Source organism: Hemitrygon akajei, chromosome 14 (genome assembly GCF_048418815.1).
Source record: "Hemitrygon akajei chromosome 14, sHemAka1.3, whole genome shotgun sequence".
NCBI classification, from domain to species: domain Eukaryota; kingdom Metazoa; phylum Chordata; class Chondrichthyes; order Myliobatiformes; family Dasyatidae; genus Hemitrygon; species Hemitrygon akajei.
Genome location: NC_133137.1, coordinates 10,102,993 through 10,126,520, shown reverse-complemented (window position 1 = coordinate 10,126,520; position 23,528 = coordinate 10,102,993). Strand labels below are relative to the sequence as shown.

At 43.5% G+C, this 23,528-nt stretch overlaps 1 protein-coding gene and 1 long non-coding RNA gene across 2 annotated transcripts in view; one reads left to right on the top strand and one right to left on the bottom strand.

Annotated features, from left to right (window-relative positions):
* rfc5 (replication factor C (activator 1) 5) overlaps positions 1-6,672 on the bottom strand; it is a 90,903-nt gene extending 84,231 nt beyond the window's left edge. Inside the window, exon 1 of the mRNA XM_073065467.1 lies at positions 6,540-6,672. Coding sequence (XP_072921568.1) covers positions 6,540-6,580 — 41 coding nt within the window. The 5' untranslated portion in view covers positions 6,581-6,672. The remainder of the gene's footprint in view (positions 1-6,539) is intronic.
* On the top strand, positions 6,560-19,628 carry LOC140738290 (uncharacterized). Its single transcript, XR_012101346.1, has 2 exons — positions 6,560-6,912; positions 18,421-19,628. It is a non-coding gene; the product is annotated as an uncharacterized lncRNA (long non-coding RNA).
* Positions 19,629-23,528: the final 3,900 nt, after the last annotated feature.

Below are 23,528 nucleotides of genomic sequence, written 5' to 3'. Positions count from 1 at the left end.
GTCTGTGCCCTACATCCTAGATTCTTCCACTGCTGGAAACATCCTTTCCATATCTACTCTATCTATGCCTTTCGTCCACACCAACTACGATACCTATCCATGCTAATCTCATTTGCCAACATTAGACCTATAGTCTTCTATACCTTACATATCTAAGTACCTGTACAAATTTCTTTAAAACTTTATAATTGTATCTGACTTTACCACCTTCTCTAACAACTTGTATTGAAACGTATGCAGTTTGTAAAAGCATTCACCAATTTTTTTAATTAAATTTGCATGAATAATAAACTCATCCTTAGTAGAAAGATGTTGATTGACTAGGTCTGCATCCTTAGCATGCTGACGATTAGTAGTAAAATACAGACTGCAAACAAGTGCTAAGAAGAACTCAACAACTGAACATCCACTTTTGATGTGTCTAGTGTGTTACTTGTAGCTCATGGAAGAGGGGAAAAAAATCAATACACAAGCAAAAATGCTTTTGCTAACCTGGGCACGTTCAAAGATGAGAGATAAACCCACCTGGCAAAGATATACGAGATGGGGAAAAGCCTGAACTAAATGATTGGCATGTTACTGTTTTGAAGTTTTTAGTAAATGGATATATAGGCTTTAAAGAAACAGTACTATTATCTACTCTGGAGTTGTTAAAACCACAGATTTTAACTCACAAAAATGTGACTGTTAAAACCACAGGTTGTGGTTTCTTCCCATCCTTTCCTCTAGCTGGTTCCGTCTGCCCATCATTCTCTCCACACCTGGTTCCACCTATTACCTACCAGCCTTGCTAAATACATGTCTTCCCCAGATTACGAACAACTGACTTATGGACATTCTGTACATACGAAGAAGCATTTAGGAGAACAGCAGAACAGATGGGGTCCTGAAGAAGGGTCTCAGCCCGAATCATTGACTGTTTATTCATGTCCATAGATGCTGCCTGACTTGCTGAGTTCTTCCAGCCTTTTGTGTGTGTTGCTGGAGACTGTTTTCTTGGCTGCTGTGCTGCAGCAGGCATCTTCTGCTTGGTGTTGGAAAGAGGAATTTCCATGTTACTTTTCTCCTCACACCCTCCCCAAAGCCAAAACAATTGGAAGACTGGCCCAAGCTGAGCAAAATCACTTGGTCACTGAGTTAGCTGGTGGCTGGTCTCCCCATGCTTCTTCACTCTCATGAACTCTACACTGTCACAACCTGAGAATGGCTTGTCAATCTTTCCTGTTTTCTTTCAGTTTAGATGGAGGGTCTTGACCTGAAATATCAACTTGAACTTTTTGCCTTCACAGATGCTGCTTGATATTTTGAGTTTTACCAGCAAGTATTTTAATGCACGGTTGGTATCTGAACCAAATACATGAGACATTGTGGTTGGTGGAATCTACATTTGCAGCTGCATTAATTAATAAATATTGAAGCTGTTTTCAGAGAGTGACTAATGACATAAATGACCTTTTAAAAATACAGGTATTACCATAGAATTTTCCGTTTTTTTGGGAAATATTTCTAGATATGTGTAATTATATATATAAAAAATGACATTCTCTTATATGACTAAGTGGTAGTTATCAGTTACCAAACTTCCATATATCTTTAGTCCAGTTATGTGATTCAGAATCATTTATATTCTTTGCCTACTGAAAATCATCCCAAGCCATCTTTGCTCACCCCCTACTACACCCTCATCCATATTTCATACCTAGACGATTATTACACACTCAGTGGCCACTTTATTAGGTCCACCTGCTTATTAATGCAAATATCTAATTAACCAAACAGGTGGCAGCAAGTCAATGCGTAAAAGCATGCAGACATGGTCAAGAGATTCAATTTTTGTTCAGATCAAATATCAGAATAAGAAACGTAAGTCATCTAAGTGCCTTAGACCGTGGAATGATAATTGGAATCAAATGGGGTGGTTTGAGTATCTCAGAAACTGCTGAAATGGGATTTTCACACAATAACACAAAAATATCCAATGAGTGGCAGTGCTGTAACTGAAAATGCCTTGTTAATGAGAGGTTAGAGGAATATGGTCAGACTGGTTCAAGCTGACAGGAAGGCAACAGTAACTCAAATAACCTCGCATTTCAACACTGTTATGCAGCAAAGCATCTCTGAACAGACACATCGAACCTTGAAGTGGTTGGGCTACACCAGCAGACAATCATGAATATACACTCAGTGGCCACTTTATTAGGTACAAGAGATACCTAATAAATGGTCACCAAGTGTAATTCATAACTGGTCAATAAGCATCTCGCATCCTAGATTAATTTAATCACACCCAAAACTTGTGAAGTGTATCCAGATTTGCAACAACAAACGATCAGCTGGAATAACTTAGTGGATTCCTGTGGGAGCAAAGGAATTGTCAATGCTTCAGGTGAAAACCCTGCATCATGACACCAACAGCTCCTTCCTTCCCACAGATAAATGCTGCTTAAAGAACTTAAGATTGGGCAGCAACGATAGAAAGAGGGAAAAGTGTCAACATTTCAGATCAAAGATTGTTCATCAGAATGTTAAGGGCCATCAATATGAAATGTTAACATTGTTCTCTTTTCATAAATGGCTGTCCGGCCAGCTGAATGTTTCCCGCATTTTGTTTTTAAAGAGATTGAAAACTTTGCTTTCTACTGACTGACTTGAAAATGGGATGGTATTTTATGTATGGTTTAAAGTACTAGGATGGTAAATAGATAAAAATAACTGGTCTACAGGCCAAGAGCTGTCTGCAGTTCTAGACTTTCCAATAGAGTGAGAAATGGAAAAGACGAAGTGAAGTGAAACTAATTAAGACCATAATACATAGAAGCAGAAATAAGCTATTCAGCCCATTGAGTCTGTTCCACCATTAAATCGTAGCCAATTTATTTTCAATAGACAATAGGTGCAGAAGTAGACCATTCGGCCGACCGCCATTTTGAGATCATGGCTGATCATCTACTATCAACACCCGGTTCCTGCCTTGTCCCCATATCCCTTGATTCCCCTATCCATAAGATACCTATCTAGCTCCTTCTTGAAAGCATCCAGAGAATTGGCCTCCACTACCTTCCGAGGCACTGCATTCCAGACCTCCACAACTCTCTGGGAGAAGAAGTTTTTCCTTAAATCTGTCCTAAATGACCTACCCCTTATTCTCAAACCATGCCCTCTGGTACTGGACTCTTCCAGCATCTGGAACATATTTCCTGCCTCTATCTTGTCCAATCCCTTAATAATCTTATATGTTTCAATCAGATCCCCTCTCAATCTCCTTAATTCCAGCGTGTACAAGCCCAGTCTCTCTAACCTCTCTGCGTAAGACAGTCCAGACATCCCAGGAATTAACCTCGTGAATCTACGCTGCACTTCCTCTACAGCCAGGATGTCCTTCCTTAACCCTGGAGACCAAAACTGTACACAATACTCCAGGTGTGGTCTCACCAGGGCTCTGTACAAATGCAAGAGGATTTCCTTGCTCTTGTACTCAATTCCCTTTGTAATAAAGGCCAACATTCCATTAGCCTTCTTCACTGCTTGCTGCACTTGCTCATTCACCTTCAGTGACTGATGAACAAGGACTCCTAGATCTCTTTGTATTTCTCCCTTACATAACTCTACACCATTCAGATAATAATCTGCCTTCCTGTTCTTACTCCCAAAGTGGATAACCTCACACTTATTCACATTAAACGTCATCTGCCAAGTATCTGCGCACTCACCCAGCCTATCCAAGTCACCCTGAATTCTCCTAACGTCCTCATCACATGTCACACTGCCACCCAGCTTAGTATCATCAGCAAATTTGCTGATGTTATTCTCAATGCCTTCATCTAAATCATTGACGTAAATCGTAAACAGCTGTGGTCCCAATACCGAGCCCTGTGGCACCCCACTAGTCACCACCTACCATTCCGAGAAACACCCTTTCACCGCTACCCTTTGCTTTCTATCTGCCAACCGGTTTTCAATCCATGTCAATGTCTTCCCCCCAATGCCATGAGCTTTGATTTTACCCACCAATCTCCTATGTGGGACCTTATCAAATGCCTTCTGAAAATCGAGGTACACTACATCCACTGGATCTCTCCTGTCTAACTTCCTGGTTACATCTTTGAAAAACTCCAACAATTAGTCAAGCATGATTTCCCCTTGGTAAATCCATGCTGGCTCGGCCCAATCCTATCACTTCTCAACCCCATTCTCGTGCCTTCTCCCGGCAACATTTGATGCCCTTACTAACCAGGAAACTATCAATCTCTATTTAAATATTTTTTCTTAGAGATACAGCACAATAACAATCACATCCAGCCCAATGAACCTACACCACCCAATTACATCCATGTGACCAGATAATCTACTAACCTGTATGTCTTTGGAATACAGAAGAAAACCAGAGCAGACAGAGGAAACCTACAGTCACGGGGAGAACATACGAATTCCTTGCAGAGCAGTGGGAACTGAACCAAGGTCACTAGTGTTGTAATAATGTTACACTGAACACTACATTACCGTGCCGCCTTACAGCCATCCGTGGAAATGGATTCCACGGATTCACTACCCTCTAACTAAATAAATTCCACCTCAGCTTTGTTCTAAAGAAGCCGTCAAATGCTCCGTATACATTAATCCTTTCATTTCAGGAATCATTTTCGTGAACCTTTTAGGCTCTCTCCAATGTCAGCAGGCCTTTTCTTAGACATGCGGTTCAACACTGCTCACCATACTTCAAGTGCAGCCTGACCAATGCTTTATAAAGCCTCAGCATTACATTCTTACTTTTATATTCTAGTCCTCTAAAATGCAAGAGGAAAGAGTGAAATGTGCATTCCTTACGTCCCACTCAACCTGCAAGGTAACCTTTAGGACTCACAAGTCCTTTTGCACCTCCATTTCTGAATTCACTCTCCATTTCGAAAATGACCTACAACTTTATTCCTTCTACCAAATGCGTGACCATACACTTCCCCTACACTCTATTCCATTTGCCACTTCTTTACCAATTTCTCTTAATCTGTCTAAATCCTTCTGCAGACTCCCTGCTCCATGAACAGAAAAAAACCATGCTGTCTTTGGTCCGCTTCATCATGTGCCTCCACGTACCCAGAAACCTCATCCTTAATAATGGACTCCAAAATCTTCCTTTAGAATGCTTCTTCTTTAGGATGAACCGGTCCTCCATCTTCTGAATCCCTCCCAGAAATTCTAGCTATTGCTGGTCTACCATCATCCCTCCTAGTGTCCCCTTCCAATTAACTTTGGCCAGCTCCTTGCTCATGCTTCTATAGTTTGTTTACTCCAATATAATACATCCAATTTTAGCGCCCCCCCCCAAATGTAAGGTGAATTCTATCATATTATGATCACTGCCTCTTAAGGGTTTCATTTCCTTAAACTCCCTAGTCAAACCTTGGTGAGCTCACCCACAAGCTGCTTTAAAAACCATGTCATACACATTCTACAAATACCTTCTCTTGGGATCCAGCACCAACCTGATGTCTACCTGTATATCGACATTCCCTATGATCGTCCTAATACTGCCCTTTTTATACACCTTTTCTACCTCACTTGCACTTCACATCTGACTACTATATATAACTCACAGCAGGGTTCTTTCATCCCACCATAACATAAATCAAAGGTGTTTTAAAATGTCCAAAATAACTTGCTGCTTTTACTCTCATGGATTGTGGAAATTAATTTTGTTTTTCAACTTCTGAAAAAGGGAATATAAATTTTGAAAGATGTATATAATTTAATAAATAACAATTAAATCAGAAACACTTATTAATCTCCCTAAACTGGGTTTATAGAAATAAAGCACAAGGATCATAAAGTTTCATCGTCATCATAATCGTCAAAAGCCTCATCCTTATCTTTAGTGTGGTCACTTCTACAATTTTATTTACATTGCAATTGTTACTTTCAGATATTTATTTCAATTAAGTTGGTTGTACAAGTGCAATGGACATTCGAAAACTGAATACCATCACCAACTACTTGACGTGAATCTTCATTGAGTACCTGGATGAAATGTACATCACGGGGGGGAGGTGCAAATGGTGACTGGGGGGGGATCGCGAAATGCACAAGACCATGAAAGAACCCAACCCAGGTTGCAACGGTAATGATCCAAAATTTGGGCTCGAGATTCAATATTCTTAATGTCAGGGAGAGGTATACAATATACATCCCGAATCAGCGGCGAATTCCTGACTTCATAGGTCTAAAATGTTAGCACTACTGGGGTTTGCAAAAATTCAAGTGCTGCATACTTTTACGGATGAACAGACCCTGGGTCGCTGGAACAGCTGCCCCCATGTATACAAGGCATATTACGCCTGGTCTCTCGACCCCGACCCCGTTCCACGGCAGGCCCGCTACCGCGCCGGCACCTTCCCATTTGCGTTCAAATCTGCCGCGCACTCCCTCCCTCCCGCCCGCCCCCGACTGGGCTCCCTCCCGCAGCTGCTTCTTTGCGCGGTGCAAGCGCCGTTGCGGCGGTCAATCCGTCCGCCTCCAGCCGTTCTTCCCGACTCGGCTGCTCTTACCAGGGCAGGTTCCGACTCCGGGATTCCTTCGCGGACGCCATTACGAGAAGCGTTTTCGCGCCACCGGCGCCGCGCCGGAACTCTCGCGAGTTCAGAGGGAAGCGGCGACGAGATCGGGGGAGAGGCGAACGTAAACACAAGAAATTCTCCAGAGCAACTCGCACAGAACGGTGGAGGAACTCCGCAGGCCAGGCTGCATCCGTGGAAATGAATAAACTGACGGGTCTCGGTCCGGAACGTTGACTGTTTATTCATCTCCATAGGTGCTGCCTGGGAGCAGAACTCACACGTCTCTGCTGAGAGGGGAGAGTGTGAACTAGAGTAGTGATGGAAACAGTCAGCACCAGTAGCGACAGAAACAGTCAGTATTTCGGTAAGTGAACTAAGAGGATGCTGTTCAGGTACAGATACAGGCGCCTCAGGACTTGCACCACCAGGTTCAAGAACAGTTACTGCCCTTCAACCGTCAGGCTCTTGAACAAAAGGGGATAGTTACACTCACTTCAGGACTCTGTTGCAGTACATTGTTATTTCATGCTAGCTATTGATACTTATTTATATCTGCAGAGTATAGTTCGTGGTGTTCACAGTTACTGTTCTATAGATTTGCTAAGTATGCCTGTAGAGAAAGAATCTCGGGGTTGTATGTGGTGACATTCGTGTACTCCGATAATAAATTTTACTTTGAACTTTTGAACTTTGAAACCTAAAGATCAAAGAATGATTAACGATTTAAAATAAACTTCTAGATTAGTGAATTTATTGTGCCATTCTTTTAACCAATCTATCTTTGCATTCAGGCATTAGTCCAGCCTACAGCCTACTTTGTCATCTAGATTTATTATTATTCTGATGATTGTTGTCTATCGACAAGAAAGCCTGTAGATGCTGGAAATCCAAAGCAACACACACATAACGCTGGAGGAACTCAGTCAGTCAGGCAGAATCTACAGAAATTAATAAACAGGCAATGTTTTGGGCCAAGACCTTCTTCAGGACTCCAGTCTCCCTTTATGCAACCCTGCAGTTCTTAGAGGCAACTATAATTCCTGTCCTCACTATATTGGATAAGGAAGCTTCATTGAAATCTGTTTTGGATATCTTGGGTCTTTCGATGAAGCCAAAGGATACCAAACACTATGTCACCTTAGTGTCTCAGCCCAACAGATCTTTGTATAAGGACATAAGAAATAGGAGCAGGAGTAGGCTATCTGACCTGATGAGCTTGTTCCACCATTCAATAAGATCACGGCTGAGCCCAGCCAAGGACTCATCTCCAACTACCTGCTTTTTCCCCATAACCCTTCATTCCCCTACTATGCAAAAATCTATCCAACCTTGTCTTAAGTATATTTACTGAGGTAGCCTCCATTGCTTCATTGGGCAGAAAATTCCACAGATTCACCACTCTGTGTTCTTCCTCATCTTCATCCTAAATCTACTCCCCTGAACCTTGAGCCTATGTCCCCTAGTTCTAGTCTCACCTTCCAGTGGAAACAACTTTCCTGCTCTATCTTATCTATCCCTTTCATAACTTTATATATTTCTATAAGATCTCCTCGCATTCTTCCGAATTCCAGTTGTTACGAACCCCGTAACTGGGTCACTTACCAGCAAAGATAAAGAGGTCCGTTGAAGTCTGATGGTACTATTTTTAACAGTATTTATTAGTAAAAATATACAAAAATAATATCAATGCAAACATACAGATAATATACGTCATCAATACTAAATCTAAAAGTGCGGGTATAATAATAATCGGTAAGAAATAGCTCTATCATTGTCTAGGGGATAATGTATTGTCCGATGGAAATATAAAAGTCACTCAGTTCATGCAGGCTGCAGCCTTTGGGGACCACTGTGTGGTAATGGTTGGAGAGAGAGAGAGATTTTGAGAAACTTGCCGGCTTTCCTTTTATGATTTTGATCTGTCCGAGTCTCGTTGGTGTGGCCGTTCACTTGTGGCCTCTTCTTTAGCTAAGCCGTTCTTCCGTGGCGAGCCCACCAATCCCAGGCAAGGGAAGGATGCACACAAGCTCCCACCGGCTGTCGCTATTAAATGCTGTCACGGGATTTCTAGCGTTTCTCCTGGTGCGTCTAAAGGGGTTGTTCCCCAGACCCTCTTTTATCCTTACTCACGGGGTCTCAGATATCAATCAGGTTGGGATGATGCAATCCCTCAACCAGCCCACTCTAGTCGTCCCCTGAGGGCTTCAATGAATAGTACAGTATTCAATACACAATTCCGTCTCCAAGAGACAATAGCCGTTATCAGGGGTTTTTGTTTCACTGAGGCCAGGACACATTCCAAACCTTGTGGATTCTCTCTCATTTCCTGGGTCCCAGACCCGAATTAATAGCGATCTTGCGATTCTCGAAAAGGATGGGGCAACTTTGTACCCTTCGGCCCCTCAGAGTTGTGGCACATTCGTAACACCCCCTTCCTTCTAAGATTTTTACCACCGGTAAAAATGAATTAATACAGAGTCTTACAGGATTTCAGAATCTAACACAATACAAAAGAGTTTTTTTTTCACTACAGAGTAATACAGTTATACATTCAATTCAGCATCTAAACAGTTAGCGATTACATTGTCACTTCCTTTACTATCTCAACATCTTGTACCTTAATAAATTCTTGTAGCATCAGACTCCAATTTAATAACCACCTATTTTTTTTTCCTTTTCTTCAGCAAACAAAAACTAAAGAGTTGTGATCTTAGCTTACGTGTATATTACAAAAGTTCATGCAAATACTAATCTTTATGTTACTTTCAAACTTAACAGTCAATCTTCCATGGGGGTTGTCTTTATTATTCACATGCTTTGTCGAAATCCCTTAAAACCGGATCCTGTTATTTAACATGGCATCCCGTCAACCCTCGCCCCTTTTCCAGTTAACTCCCACGTGGTTAACTTGTATACTAGTGTGGAATAGGCTTTTGCATGCTCCTTTCATAGGAGTTATTTTATCAACAATGTGTTCCAAACTTAGACCATTTTCCGAATTTCCACACAATTCTTTAATTTTAAGCAAGTTGTTGGTTTTATCTTCAGGACCCTTCATGCTATTAGTTTTCATTTTAAACTCTGCAAGCGAACCCTCTTTGTCCAAACAGCATTTCAGATTCTGCCTCTTCACAGCACACTCTTGAATAACAATAGCGTGTGGGGCACCTTTACATTCCAAATCAACCTGTAATTGATTCGCAGGCACCGTGTTACCAAGCCCCTGTCTCTGCAGCCTGGTTGCTGCTTCTGACATTAATTCAGACTTTAAATTTTCTTCATTCAATTTAGGAACTACACTTTTCCCTTTTCCTTCAATAATAATATTCACCTCACCACCTTTTATCTCCTCACTAACTTTTAACACACCTTCGAACACAAACAACTGGGAATTCTCACTTCCCACTAGTACCAAGGTTAACCCTTTCTTCACTGAACCAAGTCCATCTGACCCACAAGGACTGCATTCCTTTTCAACTGAATCAAATACCTCAGACTTTTTCTGAGCTCCATTACTAGGTTCAGTACCACGTGCATCCACATCTTGAACACACTCAAACGGGACATCTGCCTCTTCCAGGCTTTCAATACCCGTACCCTTTTCAAATTCTAAATTCCCCTGATCCTCCCAGTTACTCTCTGGGCAACTCCCTTCCGGAGTAAACTCAACCCCGCGGGCTGAAGCAACCTCATCTGCCAACCCAGCAGACTTCTTCAAGGTAATGGCATCCTTTTCATCTAGGACTGCCCTCATTTCATTATCGGGAACACATTTAAAATTTTCAACTTCTTCAAACAGTTCTGCCAAACCAGACAGATCATCCATGTCCAACCCTGGACCTTTTAACAGCCTTATCTGTTTCTCATCTTTACTCCGTGCCTCTATAAATTTCCTCCTGGCTAAGGGCAGGTCTACCACCTCTCCCTTACTCTCTTTCACTTTCCTGTTCTCCGTTTTACCACCCTCTAACTCCTCTTGGTACAGGGTCGGTAAAAACGTCTCGGCCAAATCGATACTGGCCGGATTTAAACTGGGCTCGTTCTCAGCTGCCTTTTTCAACATGCTGCGAGTGATCGCGCATGCGGGATAGATCTTGGAATCTAGGGGCGGGTCCTCAACACTCACAGGCTGGCTCGTCAGCTCCATGGCCGACCAAACGTCACCACCAGCTAAATCATTACCCAGAAGGATGTCTACGTCAGTTCTCGGGAATTCTGATCGCACCCCTATTTCAACTGGTCCAGATACCAGCTCACAATTTATAACAATCCTATGCAAGGGCACCGCTTCTGTCCCTTTTCCTATGCCTCTCAAAGCCACCTCTCCAGTCTGAGGACCAAAATCTAGTATCTTACTGCGAATCAATGACAGCTCAGCTCCCGTGTCTCTCCAGATCCGCACTGGAACTGATGTGTCTCCTTCTTTCACAGACACAGTTCCTTCTGAAATACATTTCTCAGACCCCTCTCGTATTCTGTCTATCGGGGGCTTTCTTGTCGATCTACTGATCACCACAACACATCCTGTAGGGACTACTGCTTTCCATTTTCCTGTCACCTTCATCGGAGCAAGGCACTTAGATGCAATATGACCCACCCTTCCACAATTAAAACAGGTCAAGCCAGGACCTTTCCTGCCGTCTTGCCTTTCCTCCTCCTTAATTTTACCACTAGCTCCCGGTGGGATCTCTGCCTCAGCCGGCGGGCTTTCTCTACCATTCCCACGGTCTCTCTGGTAACTTTTATTCGAGGAAAACTTTGTCTTGTGGGTTAGGGCATATTCATCTGCGAACCTAGCAAATTCGGAGATGGACTTATTCGGCTTCTCATTCAAATACATCCGGATATCATCCGAAACACAACCTTTAAATTCCTCAATCAGAATTAACTCGCTGAGACGCCAAAAATCTTCTTCCACCAATTCTGCTGCACACCAGCAATCCAAGAGCACACCCTTCTCATAGGCAAACTCTGCATACATCTGATTCCACCCTTTCTTTAAATTTCTGAACTTTTGTCTATACGCTTCAGGTACCAATTCATAGGTCCGAAGAATGGCCTCCTTTACTTTCTCATAATTCTCAGACTCCTCCTCCTCCATGGACAACACCGCATATGCCCGTTATGCCTTCCCTTTTAACACACTTTGTAACAACGCCACCCACTGCTCCTTGGGCCACTTCTGACTCACTGCCACCTTTTCAAAATGCAAGAAATAACTATCAACATCCGTCTCCTCGAATGGAGGTACTAACCTAAACTCCGGACTAACATTAAACCGCTCCTCTCGGTCTGACCCTTGAGCTCTTCGCTCTTGCCTTAACTTCTCCATGTCCAAGTCATGTTGCCTCTGTTTCTCCTTCTCCTCATACTGCCGCTCCTTCTCGGCTCTCTCCTTCTCTTTTTCGGCCCTTTCCTTCTTCTTTTCGGCTTTCTTTCTCTTTTTCAGCTGCTTCCAGTTGTTTTAACTGAATTTCATGCTCCCTTTGTTTCTCAGCTCTTTCCTGCTCCCTCTTCACCTCTAACTCCTTTAGCTGGAGCTCATGCTCCCGTTGCTTTTCGGCTCTTTCCTTTTCCCTTTCGGCTCTTTCTTTTTCCTTTTCGGCTGCTTCCAGCTGCTTTAACTTAATTTCATGTTCCAACCTTAATTTCTCCAACTCTAACTGAGCCGTCCCACTAGCTGGTGCCTTTTCAGGGATATTTTCCAATACCTCAGCTGAAAACACGTTCTTCACAATATAATACTGAGTTATGGCCCTCCGCACCTCCCGCTTTTTCATTGACAACCTCACCTCTGCAAGGTTTAGTCCTTTCACAATATTTATCAAGTCCGACTTTGTGGCTGCCTCTAGCGCCTCCAGAGTCGGGTTTTCTATAAATTCGTCAACGTCCATCTTTGCTGGTTTCCCATCTGGTTACCCGCGCAACCAGACCCACGTTTGGACTTAAAAGCCCGATTCACTGGCCCTCCAATTTGGTATCAAATCTCGAGACGAGGCCCCTACTTTGTTACAAACCCCGTAACTGGGTCACTTACCAGCAAAGATAGAGAGGTCCGTTGAAGTCTGATGGTACTATTTTTAACAGTATTTATTAGTAAAAGTATACAAAAATAATATCAATGAAAACATACAGATAACATACGTCATCAATACTAAATCTAAAAGTGTGGGTATAATAATAATCGATAAGAAATAGCTCTATCATTGTCTAGGGGATAATGTATTGTCCGATGGAAATATAAAAGTCACTCAGTTCATGCAGGCTGCAGCCTTTGGGGACCGCTGTGTGGCAATGGTTGGAGAGAGAGAGAGATTTTGAGAAACTTGCTGGCTTTCCTTTTATGATTTTGATCTGTCCGAGTCTCGTTGGTGTGGCCGTTCACTTGTGGCCTCTCCTTTAGCTAAGCCATTCTTCCGTGGCGAGCCCGCCAATCCCAGGCAAGGGAAGGATGCACACAAGCTCCCACCGGCTGTCGCTATTAAATGCTGTCACGGGATTTCTAGCGTTTCTCCTGGTGCGTCTAAAGGGGTTGTTCCCCAGACCCTCTTTTATCCTTACTCACGGGGTCTCAGATATCAATCAGGTTGGGATGATGCAATCCCTCAACCAGCCCACTCTAGTCGTCCCCTGAGGGCTTCAATGAATAGTACAGTATTCAATACACAATTCCGTCTCCAAGAGACAATAGCCGTTATCAGGGGTTTTTGTTTCACTGAGGCCAGGACACATTCCAAACCTTGTGGATTCTCTCTCATTTCCTGGGTCCCAGACCCGAATTAATAGCGATCTTGCGATTCTCGAAAAGGATGGGGCAACTTTGTACCCTTCGGCCCCTCAGAGTTGTGGCACATTCGTAACACCCCCTTCCTTCTAAGATTTTTACCACCGGTAAAAATGAATTAATACAGAGTCTTACAGGATTTCAGAATCTAACACAATACAAAAGAGTTTTTTTTTCACTACAGAGTAATACAGTTATACATTCAATTCAGCATCTAAACAGTTAGCGATTACAATGTCACTTCCTTTACTATCTCAACATCTTGTACCTTAATAAATTCTTGTAGCATCAGACTCCAATTTAATAACCACCTATTTTTTTTTCCTTTTCTTCAGCAAACAAAAACTAAAGAGTTGTGATCTTAGCTTACGTGTATATTACAAAAGTTCATGCAAATACTAATCTTTATGTTACTTTCAAACTTAACAGTCAATCTTCCATGGGGGTTGTCTTTATTATTCACATGCTTTGTCGAAATCCCTTAAAACCGGATCCTGTTATTTAACATGGCATCCCGTCAACCCTCGCCCCTTTTCCAGTTAACTCCCACGTGGTTAACTTGTATACTAGTGTGGAATAGGCTTTTGCATGCTCCTTTCATAGGAGTTATTTTATCAACAATGTGTTCCAAACTTAGACCATTTTCCGAATTTCCACACAATTCTTTAATTTTAAGCAAGTTGTTGGTTTTATCTTCAGGACCCTTCATGCTATTAGTTTTCATTTTAAACTCTGCAAGCGAACCCTCTTTGTCCAAACAGCATTTCAGATTCTGCCTCTTCACAGCACACTCTTGAATAACAATAGCGTGTGGGGCACCTTTACATTCCAAATCAACCTGTAATTGATTCGCAGGCACCGTGTTACCAAGCCCCTGTCTCTGCAGCCTGGTTGCTGCTTCTGACATTAATTCAGACTTTAAATTTTCTTCATTCAATTTAGGAACTACACTTTTCCCTTTTCCTTCAATAATAATATTCACCTCACCACCTTTTATCTCCTCACTAACTTTTAACACACCTTCGAACACAAACAACTGGGAATTCTCACTTCCCACTAGTACCAAGGTTAACCCTTTCTTCACTGAACCAAGTCCATCTGACCCACAAGGACTGCATTCCTTTTCAACTGAATCAAATACCTCAGACTTTTTCTGAGCTCCATTACTAGGTTCAGTACCACGTGCATCCACATCTTGAACACACTCAAACGGGACATCTGCCTCTTCCAGGCTTTCAATACCCGTACCCTTTTCAAATTCTAAATTCCCCTGATCCTCCCAGTTACTCTCTGGGCAACTCCCTTCCGGAGTAAACTCAACCCCGCGGGCTGAAGCAACCTCATCTGCCAACCCAGCAGACTTCTTCAAGGTAATGGCATCCTTTTCATCTAGGACTGCCCTCATTTCATTATCGGGAACACATTTAAAATTTTCAACTTCTTCAAACAGTTCTGCCAAACCAGACAGATCATCCATGTCCAACCCTGGACCTTTTAACAGCCTTATCTGTTTCTCATCTTTACTCCGTGCCTCTATAAATTTCCTCCTGGCTAAGGGCAGGTCTACCACCTCTCCCTTACTCTCTTTCACTTTCCTGTTCTCCGTTTTACCACCCTCTAACTCCTCTTGGTACAGGGTCGGTAAAAACGTCTCGGCCAAATCGATACTGGCCGGATTTAAACTGGGCTCGTTCTCAGCTGCCTTTTTCAACATGCTGCGAGTGATCGCGCATGCGGGATAGATCTTGGAATCTAGGGGCGGGTCCTCAACACTCACAGGCTGGCTCGTCAGCTCCATGGCCGACCAAACGTCACCACCAGCTAAATCATTACCCAGAAGGATGTCTACGTCAGTTCTCGGGAATTCTGATCGCACCCCTATTTCAACTGGTCCAGATACCAGCTCACAATTTATAACAATCCTATGCAAGGGCACCGCTTCTGTCCCTTTTCCTATGCCTCTCAAAGCCACCTCTCCAGTCTGAGGACCAAAATCTAGTATCTTACTGCGAATCAATGACAGCTCAGCTCCCGTGTCTCTCCAGATCCGCACTGGAACTGATGTGTCTCCTTCTTTCACAGACACAGTTCCTTCTGAAATACATTTCTCAGACCCCTCTCGTATTCTGTCTATCGGGGGCTTTCTTGTCGATCTACTGATCACCACAACACATCCTGTAGGGACTACTGCTTTCCATTTTCCTGTCACCTTCATCGGAGCAAGGCACTTAGATGCAATATGACCCACCCTTCCACAATTAAAACAGGTCAAGCCAGGACCTTTCCTGCCGTCTTGCCTTTCCTCCTCCTTAATTTTACCACTAGCTCCCGGTGGGATCTCTGCCTCAGCCGGCGGGCTTTCTCTACCATTCCCACGGTCTCTCTGGTAACTTTTATTCGAGGAAAACTTTGTCTTGTGGGTTAGGGCATATTCATCTGCGAACCTAGCAAATTCGGAGATGGACTTATTCGGCTTCTCATTCAAATACATCCGGATATCATCCGAAACACAACCTTTAAATTCCTCAATCAGAATTAACTCGCTGAGACGCCAAAAATCTTCTTCCACCAATTCTGCTGCACACCAGCAATCCAAGAGCACACCCTTCTCATAGGCAAACTCTGCATACATCTGATTCCACCCTTTCTTTAAATTTCTGAACTTTTGTCTATACGCTTCAGGTACCAATTCATAGGTCCGAAGAATGGCCTCCTTTACTTTCTCATAATTCTCAGACTCCTCCTCCTCCATGGACAACACCGCATATGCCCGTTATGCCTTCCCTTTTAACACACTTTGTAACAACGCCACCCACTGCTCCTTGGGCCACTTCTGACTCACTGCCACCTTTTCAAAATGCAAGAAATAACTATCAACATCTGTCTCCTCGAATGGAGGTACTAACCTAAACTCCGGACTAACATTAAACCGCTCCTCTCGGTCTGACCCTTGAGCTCTTCGCTCTTGCCTTAACTTCTCCATGTCCAAGTCATGTTGCCTCTGTTTCTCCTTCTCCTCATACTGCCGCTCCTTCTCGGCTCTCTCCTTCTCTTTTTCGGCCCTTTCCTTCTTCTTTTCGGCTTTCTTTCTCTTTTTCAGCTGCTTCCAGTTGTTTTAACTGAATTTCATGCTCCCTTTGTTTCTCAGCTCTTTCCTGCTCCCTCTTCACCTCTAACTCCTTTAGCTGGAGCTCATGCTCCCGTTGCTTTTCGGCTCTTTCCTTTTCCCTTTCGGCTCTTTCTTTTTCCTTTTCGGCTGCTTCCAGCTGCTTTAACTTAATTTCATGTTCCAACCTTAATTTCTCCAACTCTAACTGAGCCGTCCCACTAGCTGGTGCCTTTTCAGGGATATTTTCCAATACCTCAGCTGAAAACACGTTCTTCACAATATAATACTGAGTTATGGCCCTCCGCACCTCCCGCTTTTTCATTGACAACCTCACCTCTGCAAGGTTTAGTCCTTTCACAATATTTATCAAGTCCGACTTTGTGGCTGCCTCTAGCGCCTCCAGAGTCGGGTTTTCTATAAATTCGTCAACGTCCATCTTTGCTGGTTTCCCATCTGGTTACCCGCGCAACCAGACCCACGTTTGGACTTAAAAGCCCGATTCACTGGCCCTCCAATTTGGTATCAAATCTCGAGACGAGGCCCCTACTTTGTTACAAACCCCGTAACTGGGTCACTTACCAGCAAAGATAGAGAGGTCCGTTGAAGTCTGATGGTACTATTTTTAACAGTATTTATTAGTAAAAGTATACAAAAATAATATCAATGAAAACATACAGATAACATACGTCATCAATACTAAATCTAAAAGTGTGGGTATAATAATAATCGATAAGAAATAGCTCTATCATTGTCTAGGGGATAATGTATTGTCCGATGGAAATATAAAAGTCACTCAGTTCATGCAGGCTGCAGCCTTTGGGGACCGCTGTGTGGCAATGGTTGGAGAGAGAGAGAGATTTTGAGAAACTTGCTGGCTTTCCTTTTATGATTTTGATCTGTCCGAGTCTCGTTGGTGTGGCCGTTCACTTGTGGCCTCTCCTTTAGCTAAGCCATTCTTCCGTGGCGAGCCCGCCAATCCCAGGCAAGGGAAGGACGCACACGAGCCTCCACCGGCTGTCGCTATTAAACGCTGTCACAGGATTTCTAGTGTTTCTCCTGGTGCGTCTAAAGGGGTTGTTCCCCAGACCCTCTTTTATCCTTACTCACGGGGTCTCAGATGTCAATCGGGTTGGGATGATGCAATCCCTCAACCAGCCCACTCTGGTCGTCCCCTGAGGGCTTCAATGAATAGTACAGTACTCAATACACAATTCCGTCTCCAAGAGACAATAGCCGTTATCAGGGGTTTTTGTTTCGCTGAAGCCAGGACACATTCCAAACCTTGTGGATTCTCTCTCATTTCCTGGGTCCCAGACCCAAATTAATAGCGATCTTACGATTCTTGAAAAGGAGGGGGCGACTTTGTACCCTTCGGCCCCTCAGAGTTGTGGCACATTCGTAACACAGTGAATACAGTCCCAGGCAACTCAATTTCTCCTCATAGTGTAACCCCTCATCTTTGGAATCAGCCTGGTGAACCTCCTCTGCACCATCTCCAAAGCCAGTATATCCTTCCTCATGTAAGGAGACCAGAACTGCACACAATACTCCAGGTGTGGCTTCACCAGTACTCTGTACAGTTGCAGCATAACCTCCCTGCTCATAAACTCATCCCTCTAACAATGAAGGCCAACATTACATTTGCCTTCCTGACAGCCTGCTGCACATCCAAGCCAACCTTTTGTGATTTGTGTACACACACTCCCATGTCCCTCTGTACAGCAGCATGCTACAATTTTTTACCATTTGAATAATAATCTGATCTTCCATTTTTCCTTCCAAAGTGGATGACCTTGCATTTAGCAACATTGTACTCCATCTGGCAGATCTTTGCTCACTCATTTAACTTATCTATATCTGTCTGCAGACTCTCAAGAAACTACTTGTGGGCACCAATACTTTATATACAAACTAAAGCATAGCCAAAACTAAGCAGCATGTGTCAACATCTTAACACCTTTTATAATTGTTATATACAGGCCACTCTACACTCTGCATTGCTGACTAATTAAAGAAGACATCAAGCCAATCAGTGGTCTGTCTTCAGGATCAACTGAACACGGGCAAGACGTAGAAGAAAGATGAGCCAGCAGGGCAAGTTGCAATGGCTCACAACAGTTTTTGGGCTGCTGATACGTGGAGGGACTTAAGAAACATATACAATAAATGCTGATGGAGTAGGAAAAAGTGGTTGCATCTTTTAGATGGCTTATTCCTGGTTTGTAGTTGGTTTAGTGATCTCAAGCATATTAATTCTGGCTAGGTATGTATATTTGTGTTGTGTGCTGTGAATATTCAAAGTTCAAAGTACATTTATTACCTAAGTATGTTTAAATTATACAACCTTGAGATTCCTCTCCTTACAGGCAGCCACAAAACAAGAAACCTGAAAGAACCTATTAGAAAAAGACTAACAAACATCCAATGTGCAGAAAGAGAGAGAAAAAAACACAAATCATGCAAACAACATTCATGTCCATAGCAGACATACCTCCCTGCAAAAACTCATTTCAGGGAGGTAGCGCCATCAATTGGCGGGAAATTCCCGGGAGAGGTGGGATGTCTGCAATAGAGTGGCTCCTTAGCAGCTAGCCAACTAGCTTAAATAACATTAGCTATGCTAATGAACGAATAACACCCGTTAAACTCACCTCTCCCTTCCCTCTCTCACACTCCCTCTCTCACTCCTGCTCCACCACTCCCTCGCTCTCCCAAAAATTGATTTCCAGGATATTGTATATCATTTGCTGGTGTCAGGGAGCTGCTGTCAGTTTGCGGGAGACTCCTGGAACTTCCGGGAGAGGTGGGATGTCTGCCATAGACACAGAGACTAAAGCAGCCAGAGCAGGCCCAAAGCCTCAGCCTTAGTTCATCCATCAGACAGCAGAGCAAATCATTTATTTCTTTATATTTCTGTTCATCCCTTTTTGAATTAACATAACTACAAATGTTTAAGCAAAACAACAAAAACTGACAAATATCAAAATTGCTCAATACTTAGAGGCAACTCTGATAATATGTGTGGATATATTACCTCAATCTGTAGATAAATCCAACTTTGCTCATATATCAGTTTATAACACTCTCAAGACCATTTGTTAATAGATAAATCACAAATTAATTACAATGCAATTTATTATTATCAATTCATCCAAAAAAATCTAAATAAATTGTGAAGAATAATTTAGAGCTTTGTCAAGTTTTCTTGTATAGCTCAAAGTTCCATCACACCTACCATCAGGAAGGAGAACAATTTGAGAATTCTATTGTTTCCAAATTCCCCTGAGTTGTGCAGCACCCTAATTTAAACATTGCCTGCTGTAGCAGCAAAACAAATCCAAAACACCACAATTGCTTCGAGCCTGTGACCACCAGGGGGTTGTTATACTTCTATGACACACCCTCAGCTCCAATGATTGTTCCAAAACGTCGAATTCTTTATTAGATCCTTTATTAGCAATTAGCAAACATATAATTTTAAAGCAATATTAAGTGATCAGCAAAAATATTACCTCCGCCAGTCCCAAGCTGGAAACTGCCACAAAATAAGCAAGAATACATAACTTATTCTCCTTCCCTTCTACCTCACCCACTAATGTGACTAGTTACCATAATGTGCACAGCACAGAATACAAAGCAAATAGAGAACAGATACATGGCTCCTCCAGCCCCCTATTTATTATACTATAATAATTACAACTACATGCTACTGAGACACAGGAGACATGAATTCTCAGCATTTACACACATGTCCTCGTTTGATAAGCAGTTTATTTGGGCTCTTCTCCTGCCAAACCAGGTTGTCCCTCTTTTCCTTTCTGCATTCAGGAAAATTTGTCTTGAATTGCTGCTGCCAAAACTCATTCAAGTGCAAAACTGAAGTCCTGTTGACTGTCAGTTCTGGCCAAGCGAAGTCTCTTCCAACACCATGGCCTCCTTTCAATAGTCCAACCCAACATTGTTCTGGTTGCATAGGATCCGTCATGAACACTGAAGCACTTGCAGTGGCTCTAATGCCTTAGGTACATTCATACCCATCAACAGCTCCATTTTTGAATCAATTTCTGGCAAATAAACATACTGTTCTTGGCCCTATTTCTGACAAGGAATGTTCCCTTTGTAGACAGACATATGTTCCTGTGTATAGATGTCAGACAGTTCACGGTAGTTTTCACTATCTAAGCCAGCCACTTCCAATCCTGAAAGGATGTAGCTATTCACCATCTTCTCTAAACCATTATGTGTAAGAGAATAGGTGTTCCTTTCACTGTCAGGTTGAGTTTATTCATGAGGCTCACTGTGCAAAACACTGCTGTATTTCCTTGATCTAGGAAAGCATACGTAACCACTGTCTTGTTACACAAACGAGAAAATCTGCAGATGCTAGAAATCAAAGTAAAGATACACAAAATGCTGGAGGAACTCAGTAGGCCAGGCAGCATCTATGGAAAAGAGTAAACAGTCATCAGGACTGGAAAAAATAGATGAAAAGCCAGAGTAAGAGGGTGGGGGAGGGGAGGAAGATGTACAAAGTAGTAGGTGATAGGTAAAATCTGGAGGGAGGAAGGGTGAAGTAAAGAGCTGGGAAGTGGATTGGAAAGGGAGGGGGAGGAGCACCAGAGGAAGGTGGTGGGCAGGTAAGGAGATAAGATGAGGGAGGGAAATGGAAATAAGGAATGGTGTGGGGGGGACGGGACAATTACCAGAAGTTCAAGAAATCAATGTTCATGCCATCAGGTTGAAGGCTACCCAGAAGGAATATAAGGTGTTCATCCTCCAACCTGAGTGCGGCCTCATCGCGCAGTAGAGGAGGCCATGGACTGACGTATTGGAATTGAAATGGGTGGCCACCGGAAGATCCCGCTTTTTCTAGTGGATGGAACTTGGGTGTTTGGCGAGGTCATCTCCCAATCTACGTCGCTTCTCACTGATATACAGGAAGCCACACCAGGAGTACTGGATACAGTAGATGACCTCAACAGACTCATAGGTGAAGTGTCACCTCACATCAGAGGCAGGTGGGGTGGTAGGGGAGGAGGAGGAACCCTATCCCAGGTGGGGATGTGGGTGGATGGGATGAAGACGGACGTGCATGAAATGGAAGAGATGCAAGTGAGAGCAGCATTGATGGTGGAGGAAGGAAAGCTCTCTTTGAGAAAGGAGGACACCTCATTAGTTCTGGAATGAAAAACCTCATTAAGAGCAGCTGCAGCATAGACAGAGTAATTACGAGAAGGGGCTGGCATTTTTCTAATTGACAGGGTAGGAAGAGATATAGTCCAGCTAACTGTTAGAATCAGTAGGTTTATAAAAGCTATCGGGATAAACTGTCTCCAGAGATAGAGACAGAGAGATCGAGAAAGGGGAGGGAGGTGTCAAAAATGGACCAGGTAAATTTGAGGGCAGGGTGGAAGTCGGAGGCAAAGTTTATGAAGTCATCAAGCTTGGTGGGAAGCAGCACAAATGCAGTCATTGATGTGGCATAGGGAAAGTTGGGAAGTGATACCAGTGTATGCTTGGAATATAGACTGTTCCACATAGCCAACAAAAAGGCAGGCATAGCTGGGACCTATGCAGGTGCCCATGGCTGCACCTTTTGTTTGGAGAAAGTGGGAGAAGCCAAAGGAGAAATTATTGAGAGTGAGGACCAGTTCCGCCAGATGGAGGAGAGTGGTGGTGGAGGGGAACTGGTTGGGTCTGGTGTCCAGAAAGAAGCAGAGGGCTTTGAGGCTTTCCTGATGGGGGATGTTGGTGTAAAGGAACTTGCCATCCATAGTGAAAATGAGACAATCAGGCCAGGGAACTTGAAGTCTTTGAAAAGATCAAGAGGAAGTGAAGTGTCACGATGTAGGTAGGAAGGGACTGAACCGGCGGGATAAAAACTGAATCAAAGTATGCATATATAAATTTGGTGGGGCAGGAACAAGCAGAAACTATGGGTCTACCTGGACAGGCAGGTTTATGGATCTTGGGAAGGAGGTAGAAATGAGTAAGGAAACTATGAGGTCAGTGGTAGTGAATGGAAGATCCCCAGAATTAATAAGGTGAGTGATGGTGTGGGTGAAAATGGCCTGGTGCTCCTTAGTGGGATCCTGTTCAAGGGGTAAATAAGAGGAGATGTCTGAGAGTTGTCACCTGGTCTCAGCAAAATGGAGGTCAGTTGCCTGACCATTACAGCAGCAAAACTGTAGTTTTGATGTTGAAGTTAGGATTAGTGCTGACAGAGTGGAGAACAGTGCATTCAATAGGTGTAGCCTTGGGCACATGCATGTGTCCCTGCTCTGCCTGCCTTTTTGTCAGCTAGGTGGAACAGCGATTCCTTCAACTTCGCTGCATCTGCTCTCAGAATGAGGCTTTTCATTTCAGAACTAGTGAGATGTCCTTCTACTTCAAAGAAAGGGGCTTTCCTACCCCCATCATCAACGCTGCTCTTAGCCACATCTCTTCCAGTTCGCACATGTCTGCTGTCACCCCATCCACCCACCACCCCACCAGGAATATGGTTCCTCTTGTCCTCACCTACCACCCCACCAGCCTCTACGTCCAGCACATAATTCTCCATAATTCAACATCAAATCCATCTCCAACAGGATCCCACCATCAAGCACATCTTTCCCTCCACCCCCCCCCCCCCACTTTCCACTTTCCACAGGGATTGGTCCCTATGCATCTGCCTTGTCCATTCGTGCCTCCCCACTGTTCTCCCTCCTGGTACTTTTCCTTGTAAGCAGAACAAGTGCCATGCTTGCCCCAACACCTCCTTCCTCACTACCATTCAGGACCCCACACAGTTCTTCCTGTGTAGCCTCCTATATATCAATAAGACCCGACATAGATTGAGGGACCGATTCACCTATACTCCGTCTGCCTGAAAAAGTGGGATCTTGGTGGCCACCCGTTTCAATTCTACTTTCCATTTCAATTCCAACAAGTCATTCCATGGCCTCCTCTATTGCCATGATGAAGGCACACTCAGGTTGGAGGATGCAGCACCTTATATTCCATCAGGGTACTCTTCAACCTGATGGCATGAACATCGATTTCTTGAACTCACAGTAATTGCACCCACTCCCCCCCCCCCATTCTC